Source organism: Sarcophilus harrisii, chromosome 4 (genome assembly GCF_902635505.1).
Source record: "Sarcophilus harrisii chromosome 4, mSarHar1.11, whole genome shotgun sequence".
Taxonomy (NCBI): domain Eukaryota; kingdom Metazoa; phylum Chordata; class Mammalia; order Dasyuromorphia; family Dasyuridae; genus Sarcophilus; species Sarcophilus harrisii.
Window position 1 is genome coordinate 136617270 of NC_045429.1, and position 23436 is coordinate 136640705.

General features: G+C 33.3%; 1 protein-coding gene across 1 annotated transcript in view; it reads right to left on the bottom strand.

Moving 5' to 3' along the window:
• The window catches only part of TIAM2 (TIAM Rac1 associated GEF 2), a 278343-nt gene that overhangs the window by 96643 nt on the left and 158264 nt on the right, over positions 1-23436 (bottom strand). Inside the window, exons 9-12 of the mRNA XM_031937584.1 lie at positions 19391-19576; positions 17687-17833; positions 15984-16055; positions 2553-2714 (exon numbers count right to left, since the gene is read on the bottom strand). Of these exons, the coding sequence (XP_031793444.1) occupies positions 2553-2714; positions 15984-16055; positions 17687-17833; positions 19391-19576 (567 nt within the window). The remainder of the gene's footprint in view (positions 1-2552; positions 2715-15983; positions 16056-17686; positions 17834-19390; positions 19577-23436) is intronic.

Genomic DNA, 23436 nt, shown 5'->3' on the forward strand with positions numbered 1-23436 from the left:
AGAATTTACACTATCAATATTTGTGAGTGTGCATGCATAGATACATAAATAATATACTTTAAATAGAGTTCCATATCAGCTTATTACACAAAAGAAAAATAAAGTTACACATTTTCTATATTTAGCAGATATAAATGTGGAGCAGAGTGGTGAGGATTACACATGCTTTCTTGCTTTCACATATATTTATTTGTATCAACTCAATTGCCTCTGCAAATGAGAATATTTAAGCTCTAGAATGCCACCTGGTGGTTTAAAAACTTTGATCTAATATACCCATCCCTAAACTATTCCTCAGGAATCAGTAGATATTTATTTTTTCATCACTACCTTGCTTTTCGGATTCCATTAGAAATAAAATTCCCAATTGACAATAAAAAATTCTATTACTTTAGGGTTGTCTACCAAGAACTTGGCAGTTAGTTACTTAGTTCGCAGAAATCTGGTATGTTTCATATAACTCTTCAGGATAAAATTGTATTATTGAAAAATTTATTTTAATGCAATACAAATCACAACTTCCAAACCATTCAAGGTAGAGTATAATTTGTGATTTCAAACGTATAGGAAAGTACTGATGTATACATAACCCATAACCTTTCTCTAACCCTCCCTCCTATTCTCAAGCCAAGCTTAGAGTCAACTATTTCTACAATCCTATTCTTATACTAATAGCTGAGCCTTGAAAAAGAAAGAAGCTTCTTTGAAATATTTTTTATTATTAATCAACCACATTCAGTAGGTAGCATAAAGTGTGAAACCAATATGGTATATGGAATGGAAAAAGTAGTTGGTGATTCTAAAATCAAAAGCAATGAGTTTGAATCCCAATATTTATATTATCTAGTGGCTATAAATTCACTGATCTGTAATTCCTCACTTATAAAATTCCTCATCTATAAAATACAAACATTGCCTATTTCATAACAATAAAATTGTTCAATTCAAATCGATAAGTATTTATTAAACCCTTCCTATATAGGCAGGCACCATTCTTGGTACTGGGGATAGGAAGACAAAAATGAAATAGTGCTTAAATTTTAATGTATTCTAATTTGTCATTCATTCAGATAAATGAGTAAAGGAGAGAGAGAGAGAAAGAAAGAGAGAGTGAGTGAGTTTAGGAGGTTAAGTCTCAGATGCAAGTGGCATTCACACCTGGAGATTCAGAAAATGTTTTCTGAAAGAAATAACATTTCAGCTGCACCTTAAAAAGAACTAAATGACCAAAAAAAAAAAAAAAGGAGGCAAAGCATACAAACTTTAAAAATGATACATAAATGCATTACAAACTGATTGAGACTTAGAGTGACATATATGAAACAGAATAACATTCACCTTTATATAATACTTTTAAGGTTTACAAAGATTTTTATCTTAAGTCATTGTGACACATTCATGTGTGTTTGAGTGTGTGTGAGACAAAGAGAATCAAAGAGACAGATTCAAAGAAACACAAAGACAGAGACAGAAACATAAAAAGAATCTTAAAAAGGGAAGAGAAAAGAACAAAAGGCTATAGAGAAGGAGGAGGAGAGGAAGAAGAGAGATTACAATGAACTCCTAATGTAGACATTAGATCCTTCATTGACATAGATCCACAGTTCCTCTGAGGGTGTTTACCTGAGGATCTTAGAACTGGTAGTAGAAAGTTCACACAGGTAATAGTGCTGTTCACAATATATGTATTGCAAGTATTATAATGACAAAAATTTAAAAGCTGAGGCTGAAAGATGACACAACTTAGAAATATCAGAGATAAAATTCCAACTCAGCTCGTATTGACTCCTATCTCAGAACTCTGGCCACTATACCATGCCATTTCCTATCTCGTTTTCATTAAAGTGATAAGTTATTATCTTTCACAAGTCTCTAACTAAATAGTTTTCTTTTTTTTATTTTTAATTTAATAGCCTTTTATTTACAGGATATATACATGGGTAACTTTACAGCATTAACAATTGCCAAACCTCTTGTTCCAATTTTTCACCTCTTACCCCCCCACCCCACCCCCAGATGGCAGGATGACCAGTAGATGTTAAATATATTAATATAAATTATACACAATAAGTATACATGACCAAAACATTATTTTGCTGTACAAAAAGAATCAGACTCTGAATTATTGTACAATTAGCTTGTGAAGGAAATCAAAAATGCAGGTGTGCATAAATATAGGGATTGGGAATTCAATGTAATGGTTTTTAGTCATCTCCCAGAGTTCTTTTTCTGGGCATAGCTAGTTCAGTTCATTACTGCTCCATTAGAAATGATTTGGTTGATCTCGTTGCTGAGGATGGCCTGGTCCATCAGAACTGGTCATCATATAGTGGTGTTGTTGAAGTATATAATGATCTCCTGGTCCTGCTCATTTCACTCAGCATCAGTTCGTGTAAGTCTCTCCAGGCCTTTCTGAAATCATCCTGTTGGTTACTAAATAGTTTTCTAACAGACATCTGTAATTTAGAGAGCTGTCTGAACTCTAGTACAGCAACACATACAAATGAGAAAATATTAAGGCTTTAAAAATGTATTTATGTAAAATTTAATACCTTGCATGCTAGAGACAAAATATCTTCCACTCTGTGTTCTGGTTTGATGGTTAGAGTAACCCCTTGATTATCTGGAAAATGAACATAAGTCTGGATTTCCCAAATGTTTTCCCGGGGACCACTGTCTGATGCTGAACTGTAAATATGCAGAAATTCATCCACCTGTTGTCAGATACCATAAGAAAATACAAATATAGTTGAGAACTAAACAGAGTGAATCACTTAAATTAAAACCCTTTTAATAATTAAAAATATTTTTAATCTTGACCACAATTCTAGAATATGACTGAAAAGGACATTTAACAGTGCTCACTTTTTTAAAAATTAGAATTGAATGCTATTTTCAATATATTCATCAACTCTTTCCAGACAATTATTTCTCCCTTTTGTTTCCTGATCTTTTCAAAGTTGTTACTTAGAGATGGATAAAAAAAAAATCCTTTACCTACTACAATTCCATAGCTACTTAATCCTTCAGAATTCTTACCAAATATTATCAAAATGCACCAACTCCACAAGAAGGCATTCCCAACATGTAGCACAGGGTCTGGTGCACAGTAAGAACTGAGTAAATATATGATATCTTGATTGGATTACAGAAAGCTTTTCCCAATTAATATAGAGCCACCTAATATCTAATGTGTGTTCATATCCAGTTTCCACTTGTACCAGACACTCATGTGATATTTTTCACTTATTGTTAATGCTAGATATTTATATTATACACATTAGTTGTTTGGAGAACATTGCTTATTGACAGAAAGTTGCCCTCAGTCATTATTAGAATGCTGGGTCTCAGGATTCTATCAATCTTATTAATTCATTATGTATATGGTAAACACCATTGCAACAGAAAACTACTTGTACAAAATCTCTACTGAGCTACCTATACATAGTGATATGCCAGGCTATGTATAGGGGGTTTAAATGTGTTTCATAATATTAGTATGCAAAACCCAAAGTGTGAAGAATTTGTTCAGAATCCTTTTGTAATAACAATCTGTGCTGAGAGCTGACACAAAAAATGTTTTCATGAAAGAACAGGTATACTTCCATCACTGAATATAAATGTAAGTTTTCTTGAAAGGCCTATCACATTTTAACTCACTTCACATTGAATTTTACAGAATTTTCCAGGCAGAAGAAAAAACCCTAAACACGATTCAATAAATAATATACATATGTTGAAGAAGAACAAATAGATTCTGTCAGAGCATACTTAAGAGGAATAATAGTCTTTTCACTAATATTTTTGAAAAATAGATTTGGACTTGCAAAATGAGAAGGGAACAAACATTTTCTTAAGCCCTACTATACATTAGAGCCTGTGCTAAGGGCTTTATAAATATTATCTTATTTAATCTTTATAATAAGCCTGTAAGAGAGGTACTGCACTAATAAATTTGCTATGTACCTATCACTTTAATGTTTAAAAAAAAGTAACCTGATTTGAGTGTTTTCTTATCTTTACCAATAAAGGGAAAGGAAGGGACAGCACATTTTTGACTTAAAGACTTATGGGAGAAAATAATACAATCATAGGATCTGGGAATGATGGTAATGATGCTAAGTTGTCAAAAATTGTTGAGTTGAAAGAGGCCTAGAAACCAATTTTTTTTTCATTATTCTCACTTTATAGATAAGGGAAATTATGCACAGAGAGAAGTGCATTTGCCTGGGGTCACACACTGAGCCAGAAATAAGAGTCCAACCCAAATTTGGTGAATCCAAATTGAAGATTCTTTTCATTTTGCCATTCTCTGTGAGTGATTCAGAGAGCAGACTTATCCAAATAATTTCTTCTAGAATAGGCCTAGAGATAGAAAAGTATCTGTTCTTCCTGCTCACATGTTATTTTCCAAAATGAGTTTTCAGACAATTTTTATCATTTTGGTGGCTTGAGCCACCTGGTAGTGTCTTAGAGGGGGAGGACTCAAGCTATGTAAAATCCCAGTAGAGGTCACTATGGAGTAAGAAATCAAACCAAGACAATGCTAAATGAGAGACATTGAAACTTTCTCAATTACTGATAAAGAAGGTAAAAAGTGTCTTTTGAGACAAGTGTTTCTACAACACATTAAGAAATACCTAAAGAAAAATTTGCGAACTTGCAAATACTTGCTAATAGTCATTTTTGCCTGCCCCAAATCTCTTCTTACTCCAATTCAAGCTACATAGTCAATCCTAAAAAAGAATTTTCTTTGACAATATTATAATGGAATAAATTTCCCTTTAGACAATACTACCATCCACACAGCTTACATAGTAGACGCAAGGTATGGGTACTAAATGAAACATAATAAAAAGTTATCCTTCTTTGGAGGAAGCAGTATGAAGATGATGAATGGAAAACCTGAACTTGTGGAAGTGTTTACACTTCAATTAGCTTTGTTAAATAAAATGATTAAATGATTTAATTTTTCTGATGCTGCTGAAAAATTAATTAGAAAGATATCCAAATAAGCCATTGCTTTAAATAGTACTCTAATTTTTGGTGGAGCTGTGAATCACAGGTCCAATCATTCTGGAAAGCATTTTAGAATTATGCTAAGAAAAGTGGCTAAGATATCCATACCCTTTGACCTATTGATCCCATTGCTAGCATATGTTTCAAAGAAATCAACAATAAAACACAAGGAGTTTCATAAGCAGCAGAATCTTTGTAGCAGCATTTTTATAGTAACAGAGCTAGAAACAAAGTAGATCCCCTTCAAGCAAATAATGACTAAACAAGTAGCATATTAGTGGAACAGAATCTATAACATGTCCTTATTTGAAACAATGAATCTGAATTCTATGGGAAACAATGGCAAGTCAACTGAACTGAATCAAAGTTAAGTAATAGAATCTGGAAAATCATACGTAAATATAGCAATATAAATAATAGCAACAAAATACTTAGAACTTAATACTGTAAAAGTATAATGACCAAACTTGACTTCAAAGGGTGAAGGGAATAAGCATTAAACAGTTATTTTTTCCCATGTACTAAGCCAAATGCTTTTTAAATATCATATCATCTGATTAAGTGATCAAAAAAAGAGATATGAAAATGGATTTCTCTCCTTGTTTGACAAAGGTAGGAGACTACATTTGAGGAATCTTGCCAAATCACTCTTTTACCCTGTTTTTCAAAAATTTTGGCTATGATTTCACTCTCCCTAGGGGAGAATATATTGGAAAATATAATTGACATAAAAACCAAAAGATGCCAATAATAAATTTAAATAAAAAATATAGTGATAATTCTTTAAAACAGAAGCCTATATTTTTCTTTTCTGAAGCATGCATATTAAAATTATCTAATAGCTAATATTTATAGAGAGCTTTAAAGGTATAAAACAGTTTACATACATTATTCCCTTTAAGCATAAGGCTAAGAAAAAAATGTATCAAGACGTACATGTCTTTGAGTGATAATTTGAACTATAATTTAAAATAAAACAACTCTATCCTACCTGGTTATTTAACACACACACAAAGTCATTTACAAAGTGATGCACTGGCATGGAGATAGAGGTTGCACTAAAGAAATATAGGATTGAGTTAAAACTGGCACAGCATGTCTACAAATCACAACTATTCCCCAATGTGGATAGTTGAAAGCCAAACACATCCCTGTATTTTTGTTTCAGCTGTTATGACTTTCATTTAACACCTTCAATGAGTTGTAGGAGTCTCAAGATACCTCTACCCATTGGCATTCATAACATCAAATAAATCTCTAGGGTGTACTCTCTAGCCCCAAGAATAATTCAACCTAAAATGAATGTGAAGTATAGGTGTTCAGCAGAGGATGTTTATTTTGTTTATATTTATTCAGTGGTTTGATATCAGAAACCCCCAAAACAAAGTGGATTTTTCAGATATAATAGAAATAATCCTAGGACCTCCCCCCCATCTACTCTGACTGGGGCACTTCTTTAGGGAGTTCTGGGCACTTCCTTTATGATTGGGATACTTCCAAAGACACATGTATCTCAGTCCCTTGCTGAAGAGTGAGTAAACAAAAGCTTTGGATCCATTCACTGATCCATCTTATGGGGAAAGAGTATATTTAGAGGACGCATGCCAAAGAGAGATGTCTGAGGAACAGGAAGATTTGCCCAGGCATTATACTTTAAAAGGAGAGATAATTTCTGTTCTCTTTCTACACCCACCATTTCTCATTTGTTAAGCATGTAATAGTTCTTGAGCTCTTCTCTAAACTTGCCTACCCTAGAAGCAATGGTGACTACTCACACAGAACAGGGAAAACATATTTGTCTAGGAGAGACTAAGGCTGAATCAAAAGGTTTTCATGTTTTAAGTGTTTGCCTTCAAGGAAATCAAGTAGGACTTGTTCGCAATTATTCATGTTTTAAGTATAACCCTGGGCAAGTCACTTAACCCTGTTTGACTCAGTTTCCTCATATGTAAAGTGGGCTGGATAAAGGAATGGCAAACCTCTGCCATTGTAAGTATCTCTGCCAAGAAAACTGCAAATGGGGTCAACAAAGTCAGATGTGATCAAAGCAAATGAACAGCAACAAAAAGTGGGCCTGACAGCTAGACACCTGACAACTAGTCACCTGACACCTAGAATGTCACCACATTCATTGCTTTTATGGAAGGCTCTTTTAGGAACATCAAGAAAAGAGCCAGACTTCATCTTTAAAAAAATTTATTTCCAGAGCATCTTGAGCCAACATTAGACAATGTTCCTAAAATTCAGAAATAGGAAAAAAAAACTGATAGCCCAAGGACTTGCACTCAGCCCAAGTGAGCTCACAGATGTAGCCTTTTGGTGAGGCTCCCAATGCCCCAGTTCACATAAGGTTTCATATAGAAAATCAAGCTATCAGTCATTTATTAATCACCAATTATACATTCAACATTATATCAGATGCTGTGTAAAATACAGTCCTTACCATTAAAAAGCTTTCAGTTTAGATGGAAAGAATGGAATATATAATGTGAATCATCATAAGTTTCATAGAACCTAATGAATATATAACAAGCTGGGAGAAAGAATTTATCTTTTATAACTTGCTTTAAGGCTTATTAGCTATTATACATTGATCTGTAATATCATAGGATCTTTTCAATAATCCTATGAACTGTTTGCTAACTACAAAGCCTGACCAGAGACTGTAAACTCTGATGTATGCTTGTAGGGACAATTAGATGTATTTTCATATCATTCTTTATATAAAGAGAAGCAATGTGGAAGAGGGGGATATAATGCTGACCTTGAAGCCAGGACAACTTAGGTATGAATCCAGCCTCTAACACATTCCTGGCTTGTATAACTCTAGGTAAGTCACTTAATTTATCTCTTAATATTTAGGCAATTCTTTAAGACTCTGATTTGCACAAAAGATGTCAACCTGCACTGTTCCAAAGAGTTTCCTTAATCTGGAATTTCCTATACCAATAAAAATCACAGCTCAAATCCTTGTCCATTTTTATCACTTTACTAAGACTGAAAACTAGTTTGATTTTCACCTAGTAAAATGCTAGAAAATACCTATTTGTTAGCTTCTTTAACAAAGGTAAATTAGAATCTTTGGGAAAAAATACAAAAATAGTCTAGAAAATTGTTTTACCCGTCTATTTCCACCATAGTAAAAAAAAAAAAAAAAACCCTACCTCATGGAATTATAAAAAAAAAATTTAAAAAACCATAAAACCTTATGAAAATGTGTTGTTATAAATTAATATATTAATTATTCATTAATCATAACTAACAAAATTGGTATATTAATTTCTTGGTATATTAATATTAAAAGTCACTCTTTCAATGCTTCTATTATATGGGCCAAACCAGCGATTTCATTGATGCAGAGTACTCTTAGAGGAAACTTTCTTGATTCTGCACCTGTTCTTCAACCTAATGTCACCTTTCAAACCCTGAAGGGATGAATAGTTTCACCGGAGTCAGATGTACCAGATATGTATCGGAATATGTACCAGAGACAGGAATTGAATTCAGGCTTTCCTGTCTTCATAACTCTACAGTTGATTTTCTGTCCTCCAACTACGCCGGCAGACCAGATGCAGCAGCTGAGGATGTTTATCCCCCTCACTCAGGGCTATGAAGTTTCTTTATTTAAAGGCCCACAAAACAAAGTTTTTATTTTTACTATAGTCCGACCCTCCAACAGTCTCAGGAATAGTGAACTGGCCCCCTATTGAAAAAGTCTGAGGACCCCTGCAGTCTACACCATGCTTCCTCAATCCCTCAGCACATGTTTATTACATCACCTTCCAACAGACCATTTTCAAGCTTGTGGCCTCACTTTGGATCAGTGATCTCATGATTACTAGTGAATTTTCTTAGATCACTCCTGAAGATCCCAAGCTAAGTTGCTACCCCCAAAATAAACAAACAGCAACAACAACAAATTCCATCCCTGACAGCCAGTATTCTAGTGATAAGTCTCTCTAGCATTGATGATGTTAGTTCTTGGATAGTAAAAACACACAATCTTTTGCTAGACAACATTTCAAACTTTTCCAGCACTTTAAGATGTGAAAAAACTAATTCTTTGATTGCAAAATTTCCAAAGAGCCTTTGTGAGGTATCAGGATAACCAGTATATCTCACAAAAGGTCCCACTCCCCCCATTCCCTCATTCCACCCCCCCCCAACTATCACAATCCAGTTGAAACTTCTGATAAACACCTATAATCAATTAAGAGTGAATCAAGGACTTATGCCATCAAATAACAGACTAGAATATGAGGCTCACAACTGGAAATAGCATACAAAAGAAAAAAGGAATCATTTTTATCATATCACATAATTATAAGGAATCACAACAACAATAATAACTTTCTCATACTATAATAGCAACAGATTTTCACATTATTTTGCATCATATTTCTCCATCCACATAATAGAAACAATAAAAAATTACTAAATAACCTCAATTGCCATTACTATGAAGATTAACTGGCTGATGTTTGCAAAGCACTTTTGATACCCTTATATGACAGTTTCTATGTAAGTACTGATTACTATTGCATTAATGATCCTGAAACCACATGTCAAATTATTCATGCTCCATGTGCTTCATGGAGAGAAAATGGAAACACTGGGTGTTAGCACAGCAGATGCTTTTGGATCAAATGGCTTGTAATTACTACTTGGATCACTAAACGGAAATAAGAGGCAACATGGCAATCTGGTTGTCACAAGTGGGCCTTCATCTCTATAGCTGCTGGTAAAAAGAAATTCTATTAGCAAGTAAAATGAAAACAAAGACAACATATTCAGGAGCAAAAGAATTGTTACATAGTTCTACATTTTCTTTATCAAATATAAGCTGTCATAGAAAAGAACACATCAACTTCCCACTTAGGGAGATGCCCAAACACCAACATTGCTATGGTTTCAAAAGAAAGAAAATGGTATTTTTTAATGTCTGAAACATATTACTAAGTGGTGATTAACAGAGTTGTTTCATTCATATTTTCCTTTTTAGAAAATGACAGGATTTTTTTTTCTTTTTCCAGTTTATAGTCAAATGACTAACACGGCAATGCTTCATTCATTCATTGCCACAAAAACTTAAGACACTCCCTACTCCTCTCAACCTACTGCTGAGTCCTGCCCCATATCTAATTTTCCAGCATAGAAAGCCAAGGATTATGGGCAATTCCAAGTTCTGCCATGATATAGCAAAAGGAATTGGCTACTTCATCACTTTCTTTTAACTTAGCTTATTGTTGTCATCTTTTCCAAACAAAACAAAACAAAACAAAAAAAAAAAAACCTCCTTCCTTCAAATAACTACATTGGGCTTATTCATCAAAAATACTTAGTAATATGAAAAAAAAAACTTTCATTTTTGGCTTGCCAGACTTTATTCTTGTTGGCTTGGCAGTCCCTTCCCTTTTCTTTCTCTCAAAAAATACTCTTAAATGAAAACTTATCACTACAATTTTAACAAATTTAAGGCTGGGAATGGTTCACTTCTGAGTCATTAATAGATGAGTACATCAGTTAGAGTAGGTTTTTTAATTTATAGAGTGTTATACTTCCAATATCTAAAAAATGATTGCTTTAAGTACTATGATAACACATATGAAAATGAAACAATCTATATCTATAATCAGAGAATTTTGGAGTTGAGAAGAGACCTCAATGTCTATTTACTGTAACCATAAATAAAAGGAACCCTAAAACAGAAAAATAGACATACTGCATCTGCCTGAAGTCTTCCAATAAAAAGGAAACCAGCACAGCATAAAGCAGTTCATTCTACTTAAAGACAATTCTAACTGTTAAAAAGTTTTTCCCCATATAAAATTAAATAGTGCTCTTCTTTCAAACACTGTTTGGCCTTCTAGGGCCAAAAAAAAAAAAGTTCTATTACTCCCTCTGCATAGCTCTTCATATACTTGAAGATAGTTATCATCTATACCTTCTCTTCCCTCTTCCTGTTTCTTTCCTTCCTCAAGATTAAACATTCATAGTTCCTTCAAGTGATCTCATGTGGCAGAGATGCAAGCCCCTTTACCATTAGGATTTCCCTCATTTGGATCCTTTCTAACTTATCAATGTCCTTCTTAAACCATAATACCCAGAAATGAACATAATGGGGTTTGGTGAGGACAAAATAGGAGAGACCATCACATCTCTGTTATACTGATATACTGTTTGGCTTCCATGGCACACAGATAATTTATGATTGAGCTTGCAGTCTACCAAAAATTTGAGACATATTTGTGGAACTGATTTTCTGTACTCGAATACAAGACTTTATATTAATTCTTGATGAACCTAATCTTATTAGATTCAGTTTACTGTTCTGAAGGTCTTTGCTTTTTGTGTGTTACAGACTCCCTCTGACAATCTGGTAGTCTATGGACCCTTTTCCAGAATAATGCTTTTAAATAAAAATAGATAAAATAAAATGCATAGGATTCTGAAATATTTTAAGATAAAATACATAAAATTACAAAGGAAAATTCATTTGAATGTTATCAAATAATATTATCAAAAAGTAATTTAAACAAACATAAAAGTTCACACTTAGTTGCTTTGCTCTGTCATCCAGTGTTAGAATGCTCACAGAAAATTTAATGAGTATAGTATTTATACCTTTATCCAAGACACTGAAAGAAATGTAAAATTACACAAGGTCAAGGACAGATTTCTGAGTACTGGTTTAGAGACCTCCTGCCATAATGATATTGAGCCATCAAAAATTATTCTAACTGCAGCAATCCAAATAATTCTGAATCCTATTAATTGTATTACTGACTAATCTATTTTGCTCCATCTTTTTCACAAAGAACAGTATGAATGACTTTATCAAAAACTCCTTAGCATTCTTGCCATCTATTATTATCTTATATAATAGAAATATATGGAAGTATAACAAATATTCTACTCCAGTGACTTTAAAGGAAAAAAGTAATATTTTTCTATTCAACCTCCACTGAAATCCTGTTCTTTTACCTCATCATGGTCTAGATGTAATCTAGAGTCTGGGGACTGATTCATTTTTTTTTGTCCCTCTGTCTCTGGCAAAATGCTACCTGGCATATAAATGGCACTTAATAGATGTGTGTGGCTGCTAAAAGAAATGACTGGCAGCTAAAAGACTACAAAATGCTAATAGAGCACAATGCAGGGCAGGTTCTACTACCAAGCCCAATTGTAAGACTTAGTTAAATCTAAAGAAGGCCATGTGGTAATTACATTTACAGCAACTTTCAATGATAATCTGAAAAGGCCCAGGGGAATGTAAGAGGAAAGGTGACTAACTCAACTGGGAGAAGAAAATACCTACATCAATAAAACCAAATATCCTTTAAGTACCAAAGCACTAATTATTTAAATAGCTAAAGGTATTGTTTTAACTTGAATTTTTCATCAATAGGTTTATAGAAAGCCAAATTCTGTTCTTGTTTCAGTGGCAGTTGTATTTGGACACAAATAGTTGGAGTCTTCATTCACAGCAAAGTGATTCACATTGACACCATCAAAAGCATTCCTGTGATTAAAGAGTTTTTACTGGTAGTAAGACATGGTTTAAACTAGCTTAAACAAAAGACATATACAACGGGCACATACATAGTCTGGGAAAAGAGATGCCACTAAGGGGTCTATGGGCTAGCATATTCTGTAATTGGAATACTATCTAATTAATTTCATAAGATGCAAGTGTAATAAAATATACCCTCAAGGACATTTATCATCAGAAAATAGATATAGGTCACATAGCAAGAAACAGAAATAACAGATGGAAAGCCTAAGTCCTGTATTGGTATTCATAAACAATTTTTTTAATAGTTTCACAACAAGTATGGATAGCTAGGTGAGGCAATGGTTAGAATGCCAGGCAGGAGTCGGAAAGTTTCACCTTCCTGAGTTCAAGTCTGGTCTCAGACACTCACCAACTGTGTGACCCTGGCATGTCACTTAACCTTGATGCCTCAGTTTTTTCATCTATAAAATGAATTGAAAAAGGAAATGGCAAACCATTCCAGGATCTTTGCCAAGAAAACTTCAAATGGGGGTCAAAGAGTCAGACATGACTGAAACCATTTAACAACAACATATGGTACATTCACTATGGAGGATTTATGGATGGACATGAATAAATAGCATAGGATAAGAAAACACAGATGGTGCAGACTGCATCTTGTCAAGTGAATTCATTTAGGTAATAAAGACACAAAAATACAATACTAGCTATACAATACTAGCAATACTTACTACCATAGTTCAAAAAATGGGAATCCTAAAAAATCTATCTCAGGTTAATAGTACATTAAAAAAGGTAGACTTTAGATAGAAAACAATAGTGAAAAGATAAATTTACTGACTTGTGGATAAGGATCAATCTCTGATTTACTTTTCTTTTAGAAAGATCAAAGACAAGATGAATACCAAGGATATGAATGACCATAGTCACTCAAATTCCTGATCTTCCCTACCCTCTTACATCCTTCATTTTTCTGCTATCCAATCTCTGAAAAGTGAATAAGAGACTGCAGAGGATGCAGACTTACTGTAGGATTCTGAGGTAGTGAGCAAAAAAATAAATGATCTCTTCAACAGCAAAATGAAGAATAGGCATGGCACATTAAGCCGTTGGGAGGGGATTATCTGTGGCATTCAAAATCATAGAAAGAAGCCAGAAAGCTATCTTTTCCAAGAAAGTTGGGAAAAATTCCTGCCCCAAATATCTCTTCTACTGTCTTACACTAGTACCTAAATTTTTATCATTTCTGAAAGATTTTTCAATATTCTCAATATTTCTTTTTCAATAAGACTTGCTTTTATTTCTAATCACTTTTTTCAATTAACAAACATTTTTTTCTTTCCCTCCCTCCTCCATCCTGACATTTGCTTTTAAAGCTGCTATCAGATATTAGCATTTTTATTTCTATTAATAATAATAGCTAACATTTACGTAGCACTTGCTATGTGCTAAATGTGTTATAATATATATTATTTGATGTTCACAACAACATCATGCGTTTGCTGTTCAGTTGTTCAGTCATAGTAGACTTTTTGTGACCCTATTTAGGGTTTTCTTGGCAAAGATATTTGAATGGTTTGCTATTTTCTTCTCCAGATCATTTTGAAGATGAAGAAACTAAGGAAAATAGGACTAAATGATTTGCCCAGAGTCACACAGCTATAAGTGAAGCTGCTATTTTCAAATTTCTTCATTGCCAAATCCAGTGGGCTTTTCTTAGTTGTCCCTCAACCTTTTCAACTTCTCTACAACATTTCAGACTGCTGGCCATCCTCTCTTCCTGGCTACCATCTCTTCTTTTAGTTTTTGAGACATTATTCCTCCCTCTAGCTATGGTTCTCCTCCAGGTGCTTGGTGTTATTGGTTAAAATTTTCATCTACATCATACCCCAACTGTGGAAGCAGCCCTATGGCTTTAGTAATCATCTCTTTCCAGATGACTCACAGATCTCTATATTTAATCTTTATCTCTCTGGTGCTCTGGTTTCACATCATTAACTGTCTATTGGACATCACAAACTATATGTCCTTCAAGCATCTCAAATTCCATATGTTCACAGCAGAATTTATTCTTTCTTCCAAAACCATTTTTCTTCTAAACTTATGGCTTACTTTTTAGGTGCCATCTCCTTTCAGTTACTCAATCTCACAACACTGAAGTCATCTCTGACTTATTATATCATAAGCAAGTTTTATCAATTTTATGTCCACAATATCTTTTGCATGTGTCCCTTTCACTCTACTAGCCCAGATGTCAATCTGTTTCAATGTCTCATCATTTCTCCTCCTAGACTTCCTATAAGAGCTTCCTAAAGTGGTTCCATTATCTCAAGTCTTTTTTCTCTCCCAATTATCCTAAATATAGCTGCTTATTTAAGAAAAAAAATCTAATCATTTCACTGTTCAATATATTCTAGTGGTTCCCTATTACTCCTAGGATCCAATAAATACCTCCTCTGTTTGATATTTAAAACCTTTCACAACCTAACTCCTACCTACCTTTCCAGACTTATTATGTCTCCACATTTCAAAGTCCAGCTTACTTAACTTCATAACTGTTATTCATCTAAGACACTCTAGTCTCTATGGCCTATCATATAGGCTATCATTTATGTCCAGAATGCCCTCTCTACTTACCACTATCTCTTTGAATTCCTAGTTTCCCTCAAAGTACATTTCAAGAGAACTTTCTTGATCTCAGTCCCCTAAAATTATCTTATATGTATTTTATATTTAATTAAATAGGCACATATTAATTCCTCTGACATAATGCAAGTCCCTTTACAGAAAGATCAGTTTTATTTTTTATCGCCAGCAGATAATATGATGGCTGGCATACAGTAGGAGCTTAATGAATATTTATAGATTGTTAGATTTATGGATTTCAGCTCTAGATTCTTGGAGAAAAGACTTAGTATTTATCATTTGGCCTTTCAACTAGGAGCTAATGATGAAAGCAGTAAAGAGCTTGGATCATGAGTCTTTAAAAGTACATTGTTGTATTTATTGGTCATACCATAATTTTGAAGTAGAATAATGTAGCATTTAGCAAATTTCTATTACAATGATAGTATTATCTGAAAGAGTTATTTTTAGAGGTATCTAATTTCTTCAAAGCATGATTTATTAATTTAAAAGAAACTACCCCATACTCTCAATTTAATGGAACCATGCAGCCATTTCTAATGAACATTCTTTCTGGACCTTTAAGATTTTCAATTTCATTGGTCACCAAGACTCATATTCAAAGCCCTCTCCCATTGGTAAGAATTGCCAGATTTTATGATACACCGAATAAATCATTCTCAATAAGTTTGGGCCATCTTCACACCAGGAGGAGGCATGGGAAGAGTTCTTTGTATAATAATTCAACAACATTTTTTCCACAAATTAAAAAAAAAAATATATATATATGCACAAAATAGCTGGTATCTACAGCCAAGTTTACCTCACTGGAATTATTGGAGCTCTGGGGCAGCTGAGTTCCAGGAAATCCATGATTGCCACTTGAATCAAAAATCTAAATGAGATAAATATATGAGAGAGAGAGAGAGAGAAATGAAAGGGCTATATCACATGAATTTGACAGCTAATCATTTGCAATATTAAAAAATCTGAAGTCAACAGCTTCACATAAATATCCCACAAATTTTATTATTTACTACCTTAATACATTTAAAGGTGAATTTTTAAAAAGCAATATCATTAACACCTGTTCTCTTCTTCCCCACACATTTGCATCTTTTAATTTTTAATATCATGGGCCATTCAAGTTATTTTGAAAATGATAGCTCTTGCAATTAACAAAGAATGCATCCTCTGAAGACGTGATTTCTAGATCACCTTTCAGTTGCTGCACAGTAATCAGACTTGCATTAATTTAATAGAAAAAAATCTTTCAAAAATTTCAGCATACTTGCTTATTAATTCTACTTAGCGATATGGGCATCAAACCCATTAGAAGAGCTCCCTATATACTTAAGGAATGACCATCTCAACCAAAAACACTTTTTCCCTCCATTAAGAAGATGTTAAGATTATAAAAGATGTTAAGATGTTAAATAGGGAGCTCATGCTGGTAGACCAAATCCCAAATAATATTCACCAGTTAAGGGGTCAATGAACATTTACTGTCTAATACTAAGAGCTAAGGAGACAAAAAGAAGGAAAAATAGTCCTTGCCTTCAAGAAATTTACAATCTTATGGCAGAGACAACAAACAAATACAAACAAATAACATCTATTCAGAAAGAAATGGAATTAATTAAAAGGAAGACAGTAGAACTAAAAGGGCTTAGAAAAGGCTCTGGGAGGAGCCTTAATGGCTACTTTAAGAAACCCAGGGAATTTAGTAAGGTGGAGAAGGGTAGGGAGAGCATTCTCAGGGCATGAGAAAATTTATGAAGGGCTTTAAATACCAAACTGAGGATTTTGTATTTGATCCTCAAAATGAAAGGGAGCCATTGGAATTTAGAGAGAGATGATATAATAGCTAATATTAATATGCACATTAAAGAAAAACCAATGATCACTTGATAAATTAATTTTCTTTTTATAATTGTTAATAGAAATCAATAATTGTATTCATCACAATATTTATGTTTAATACATCTTGCATTTCATGATAAAGAAATAAATTTAGTCAATACTTTGAAGTTCTGTAATAAATGAATAAGGTCTGTCTTAATTATGCAAATAAGTATTTTTCAAAATGGGACCATAAACAGAAAATCAATAAGATTTAAAATTGTTCTACCCATAATATAGCTTTATATATATATATGTATATATATATATATATATATATATATACATATATATATACATATATATTATATATATGCACACACATACATAGTCATGTTTTTATTCATAACAGGAATGTTTGAAAACATAATCTTTATGTTTTAAGGTCCATAAACAAAGATTTGGTATGGTGGATTTTTTTAAAAATCAACTTACTATATATTCCCTCTTAAAAGTATTTCAGATCCTTACCCTTTAGTATTCAAGTTAGCCATGAGTATTAATGCTTGACATCCATTTACCCAAGAAAAGTTTCAGGGAAATAATTTTTAAAAAACCAGAGCCCATAGTGAATAACTAAAATTAATTATTTTACTACTACTCTTCAGATAATAGGACATTTACCTGTGTTATGGATGGTCTTTTGTCTTTCCCTTTTCTTGCCAAAGTGTCCAGTCCTTTCAGTGATGAAAACAATCCCTTTTTACTTTGACCTTGCTGTGTCAATGACAATGTCCGTTTACGGAGAGCTGATTCATCTCTGGAGCATATCTAATTTAAAACATTTATTTTTAAAATATTACTCTAGAACCCTTTGTAATACAGAGAGAACTAGCTGTCTATCAAACAGGTATACTTTCTGTCATGAATACTGATTTTCTGGTCAACATATCAAAGCCACAATTTCATTTTATACCTTGACAACATACAAGAAGAAACAAGCCAGTTGAGACATTAGAAAGACTCCATAGCAAACACCAAGATTAAGAAAACAACCCAATGGTTCCCAAACTATACTTATGCAAAGTTGGGCCTATGCAAATGCAAGTGATCTCAAAAAACCCCAGAGGGGCTTTCAACAGTCCCAGGAAAAACAATCTTCACTTAGTCATAAAATTATTTATACAACCATTGCCAATTCCCAGGGATTACATCGTCCTGCTACTATGAAGTGGGAAAAGGCATGAAGAGGGAAGAAAGCAACATATCTCAGTATGACTAAAGAGTCCTCTACTATTAAAAGGACTCTAGGTAAAGTATCAAAAAACAAATAAATAAGAACATCTGTCATCAAATGTTTGAGAATTCAGAGAAAAGTTCAAAGACATGAACTAATGTACAATGAAGTGAGCAGAACCAGAAGAACAATTTATTCTATAACAATAGTCTGAAAGCAAACAATTTAGAATAACTTAAGAATTTTGATCCAAGGAATGATCAATGATGATTTCAGAGGACCAATCATGAAGAATGCTATCTATCTTCTGAGAGATGATGAAATCAAGATATAAAATTGGATATTCACAGGAATTGCTATGTATGTTTGTCACAGGACTGTTTTCCTTCTCTTTTTTTCCACTGGAGGGGAAAGTGGAATAGAGAAAAACATAAATACTTGACACTGAGGGAAAAATAAAATTTAACTTTAAAAAGGTTTGAAGGATCTTCCTATAGAGATTCTACCTGTCTTATGTCCTAATTAGTTCCCAATAAGACAACTAGAGCTAAAAGATGGAATCTACAAGAAGTATGAATCTTGCTTAGTACAAGCAAGGCTTTATATCAATTAAAGTTTTCTGAAAATAAAATAGACTGCCTTGAGAAGTTGTGAATCCCCTGACACGAAGTCAAAAGGATTCAATTCAATTTAATAAATAATTATTCAATATTTGCTCTGTGCCAGGTACTATGCAGGGGGAATACAAAGGGACAGTATCTCCTATCAACCAGCTTACATTCTGTTGGGAAGAAACAAGATGTGCAATAGAAAATTAAATGCAAGATATATACAAAGTAATACTCATTGGAGGAAACTAGCAACTAAAAAGATTAAAAATGGCTTTTGGTGGAAGAGGATATTTGAGCTAAGCTTTGAAGAATTAAAAAATTGTCATACTTATTTAAGGGACATTTTCCAGGTCATCTAATCTACCCCTTCTACTATCCCTAGGCTCAAGATGTTAGTAGATTGTAGAACCTAGTCTTTAAATAGAGGCTGGGTGATAATTATCAAGAATTTATAAAGCAACAATAAAGCTTATATAAATAACTTCAATCATCTCTTTTGCATCTGGACTACAACTACTTAAATTTCTTTCTGAGACTTACCAGTGCATGGAAGGAAGAAACTGATAAAATGCCCAATCTGCCCAGTGCCAGTTTAGAAGGACGACTTGCAGCAGCTAAAAGACTCTTAGGATTTGGTAACTCTCCCCCTTGTAGACTGGCCAAATAGCACCGCATCCTGAAGAGATCCATGTGAAATTTTTCTAGATTCTGCTCCCACTGCTGGATCTATTTAAGCAGCAACAACAACAAAAGGATAATTAAAACCAAAAAAAAAAAAAAAAAAGTCTTCATGGGTCAGATTGAAAATTTGATCTCTTTCACAAACTGAGGAAAAATTAGTTTCAGCTGGAAGTACATGGTTTAAATTAGCTTTCCCTGTTTGTCCTACCTTTAACCCCTCCTGCTGAAATGCATTTGTTCATACAGTTCTGTAGTTTATCAAAGACAGCTGAAAATAAAACAAAGCCGGTGGTCTTAAACAGAGTGACCAGTCTAAAGCAGCATCACCTTTGGAGATTCCCGCCATTCCAAAATAATCCAAACTAAAACACAGATCTTATAATTTACAAAAAGTTTAACCAAATGCTTCACGTTATTTCCTTTACTTTTAGACTGCAACTCTGATTCTAAACTGTACTTACTTGACTGCAAAAAAGCAGATGCACAACTAAATGAAAGCAAGATTTCTAACTTTACAATCCTTTTCATTCTGGGGAGATGATTCAGATCAACAAAAAGCAAATGGGTTTCAGGAACAAGGATAATTAGGGGTTTTACTCCTATTATTAGCACGTTCTCTGCATAAGTGCCATCTGTACATCTGAATAAAATTATAAGCATACATAATTCTTTGCCTACCAGAGTATCATGTGTACTTTTGCAAGCTTGATGTCATGGATGACAAAAGAAAAGCAGTTCAAATTCTCATGTCTCTCTTTTCTTGTAGTCTTTTAAACTCTTTTCTAATGCAAGGTTTAAACTTATTTAGAAAGAAAGTAGCTGAAGAAAGTAGACAACAGCAACTTGCTAAAACACAGATTGAATAGCAGAGTAGGAAGTTGAAACTCAAGTACTAATAAGGACAACCCCAGGCATATGGACCAGAAGTCTTCAGTAAATGAGTATCATTTGACAATTCAATTCAAGAAACCCATCACTTAATTGCCAACCATTATATTTCAAAGAACTTGTTTTATCCTTTTGTGGGATGCCAGGTTCTATGCTCTATCATGTGCTGTTTAGCTGCTTAATGGTTTAGTACAATATACTGAACATTACATTCCTCATTAACTTTTCCTCAAAGGAATTATCTTAAAGAATAGAGACAGCATAAGCCATCTAAAGAGAAACAGAGAGGGGATTTACTGAAGTTGTTAGATGAGGGAAGAGAAGAGTTTGTCCAGAGATCCAAAATGCAAATTTGCTTACTTTTCAGATTTCCCTTAGAGAAGTGAATGAATCCACTTAGTATACATGCATCTAATGCCAATTATTTAGTTTTCGCCATTATGAATTTTTGTTTTGAGAAAGCTTCTCTGAGATTAATATGAGAAAAGAGACATGAAGGCACATATTTTGTTATTGCCTCCCTACTTTAAATTTTATCTCCTCCAACATTTCCCCCAATATATGAATATAAAATTATCCCAACTAGTAATATTTCTCAAAGTGAATATATGAAACTATTTTGAGTCACTCAATACTAAATTTTTTGTAATTTACATGCTTTCTTTCCACTTAAATTTTTATATTTCAATTTTCCATTATTTTTTGAGTTCTAGTAGAGCTCAAATTTTAAAATAATGTCCATTTAAAATAAATTACTTTTTTATGACCAATCATTCAATAGTTTAAGAAGGGACCTAAAAAAGAACCAGAGTAAGGAAAACAAGCTCCTCGGTGGAGTTTAGGAGTGGAACTATGGATACCATTCAAGTAATTCTACATATAACGTTACATTCAATAATAATATTATCTATTATAGAAAATGAATGCCTGGAATCAATTGTCCTGAACCAATAACAGTTGTTATCTTTAAAAAATATATTTCTCTAAGCACTTGCAATTAATCTATGTCTTTATGTTTCAAAGACTAAGATTAGAAAGCAGTAAAAGAGAATTTTCAACTTTTAAGTAGATTAAGTGTAAAAACACCAAAAAATATTTATTCTATGAAAATGTTTATTGTTGTTTTTCTCTGCAAGAAAGTGATCAATACAGTGAAAAACCAAATAATTCCAACTACAGAAGTTGTACTTTATACAATTTAAACATATCATTAATCTAGGCATAACTGTAAAATGGAATAACCTCATAAAGATTGAACAAATCCAAAATAAAGGAAAGGGAAATTATTAGTCTAAAAATCCCAACTAAATAAAAAGGAGGTCATATTCTGACCAGACAAAACTTCTTAGGAAAAATACTTTCCACCAATTGGTCATTTTACCAGTGTTTGGTCATTTGTCTATTACCACATTTATCCTATTTGATCATAAACTTTTCCCTTTTGGCATATGAGATAACTTATCCAATGTTTTCCAAACACCAAAACCTACACAGAGAATCAGCCTGCATTAGAGTGTAAGTAAAAGTTCAGAGTACATTTTAGGGCATAATCTAGAAATGTGTAAGTACCAAGTCCCTCATAAAGGTGTATCACTAAGAAAATCAAATTATAATAATAATAATAACATATATAATAATAAAATAAAAAATATAATCAAATGATATATCAAATCACAAAGAAAATGAAATATGAGCTAATAAAAGAGAGAGACAAGGGATTTTCTGAAATTCATGTGTATAGGCATTAGTTTTATTTTAAATAGCAAACAAATTATTTTATTAACACAAATTCTCCTCTGAAGATATGCTTAAAATCACCTTAACTCTTTAAATATATCCCATAAAGTTGTGTGAAAATAAGATATATCTATTGAATCTGTACCCATCATCAAATCTCCTAAATAAATACGCTTAGACTTCCTGGAACAGAGAAGAAGCTATTTATAAAAAATCATTTTCCATCAGACCTCATCTAAAATATTTTGTGTCCAATTCTGGGTACCCCTTTTTAAGGAGGACACCAGTATGCTACAAAGTATCCAGAGATGAAGAAGAGCCTCACATCCATTCCATGTGCTCTCCCAAAGTCTTTTTTCTTTAGGTCTATGAAAATGTTTATTGCTGTATGACGATAATGTATGACCTGAAAAAAAATAAAACTTTGGGAGAGCCATGACAGTCATCTTTATGTATAGATTGGTTTGGTTTGGCATCAAAGAACATAAATAGGATCAATGGAGAGAAATTCTAAAAAGAGAAATTTAGACCAAATATAAGGACAATCTTCCAGAGAATTAGAGCAATCTAAAAATAAAATGTTCTGTCTTGGTAAGCAGTGAGCTTTCCTTCATTGGAGTCTTCAGGCAAAAGCTGGATGAGCACTTTTCGGATGTATTGTAGAAGGTATTATGTGAGTTTGTATTGGATTAGATGGTCACTAAAGTCCTTTTGAATCCGAAATTCTTTGACACTATCACGGCAATCATCACTTACCACATAGCAGATTCCTAACATGTATTTAAGTGCTAACTTATTCAAAATCAAAAAGTGAAACAATCTCTTCTCTCAAAGATCTTAAATTCTATCAAGGACAACATGTGCATATGTAAATATATGGAGAATAAATACCAAATAATTACAAAACAGCTCTCAAGTGAGAGAACATAAGGGGACCTAGCAACTGGTTAGGAAGAGATTACAGAGTTTTTTATTGGATGCAGGACCAGCTACTGTTTGGCAACTCCTTTGCCTATAGTTGTTTGTCCTTCCTGATACCATAACATTCAAGTGAACTGGATGTAAGTAAGAGAGGCCTGTGCAAGGTCACTTGCCTAGACTCACTTTTGGGTCATAGTTCAAGGGTAGAGAGCAGCATTTTCAGTCAGGAGGGAGTGGAAGCCCTGAGGGGCAGTATCACTTTGGGACCCAAAAGAGGTTCCAACGGCGGAGGAGACCTGAGAAGTACTGATTGTAATCTCAAGAAAAACGAGCCCCTTCTGGGCTAAGACAGAATGTAA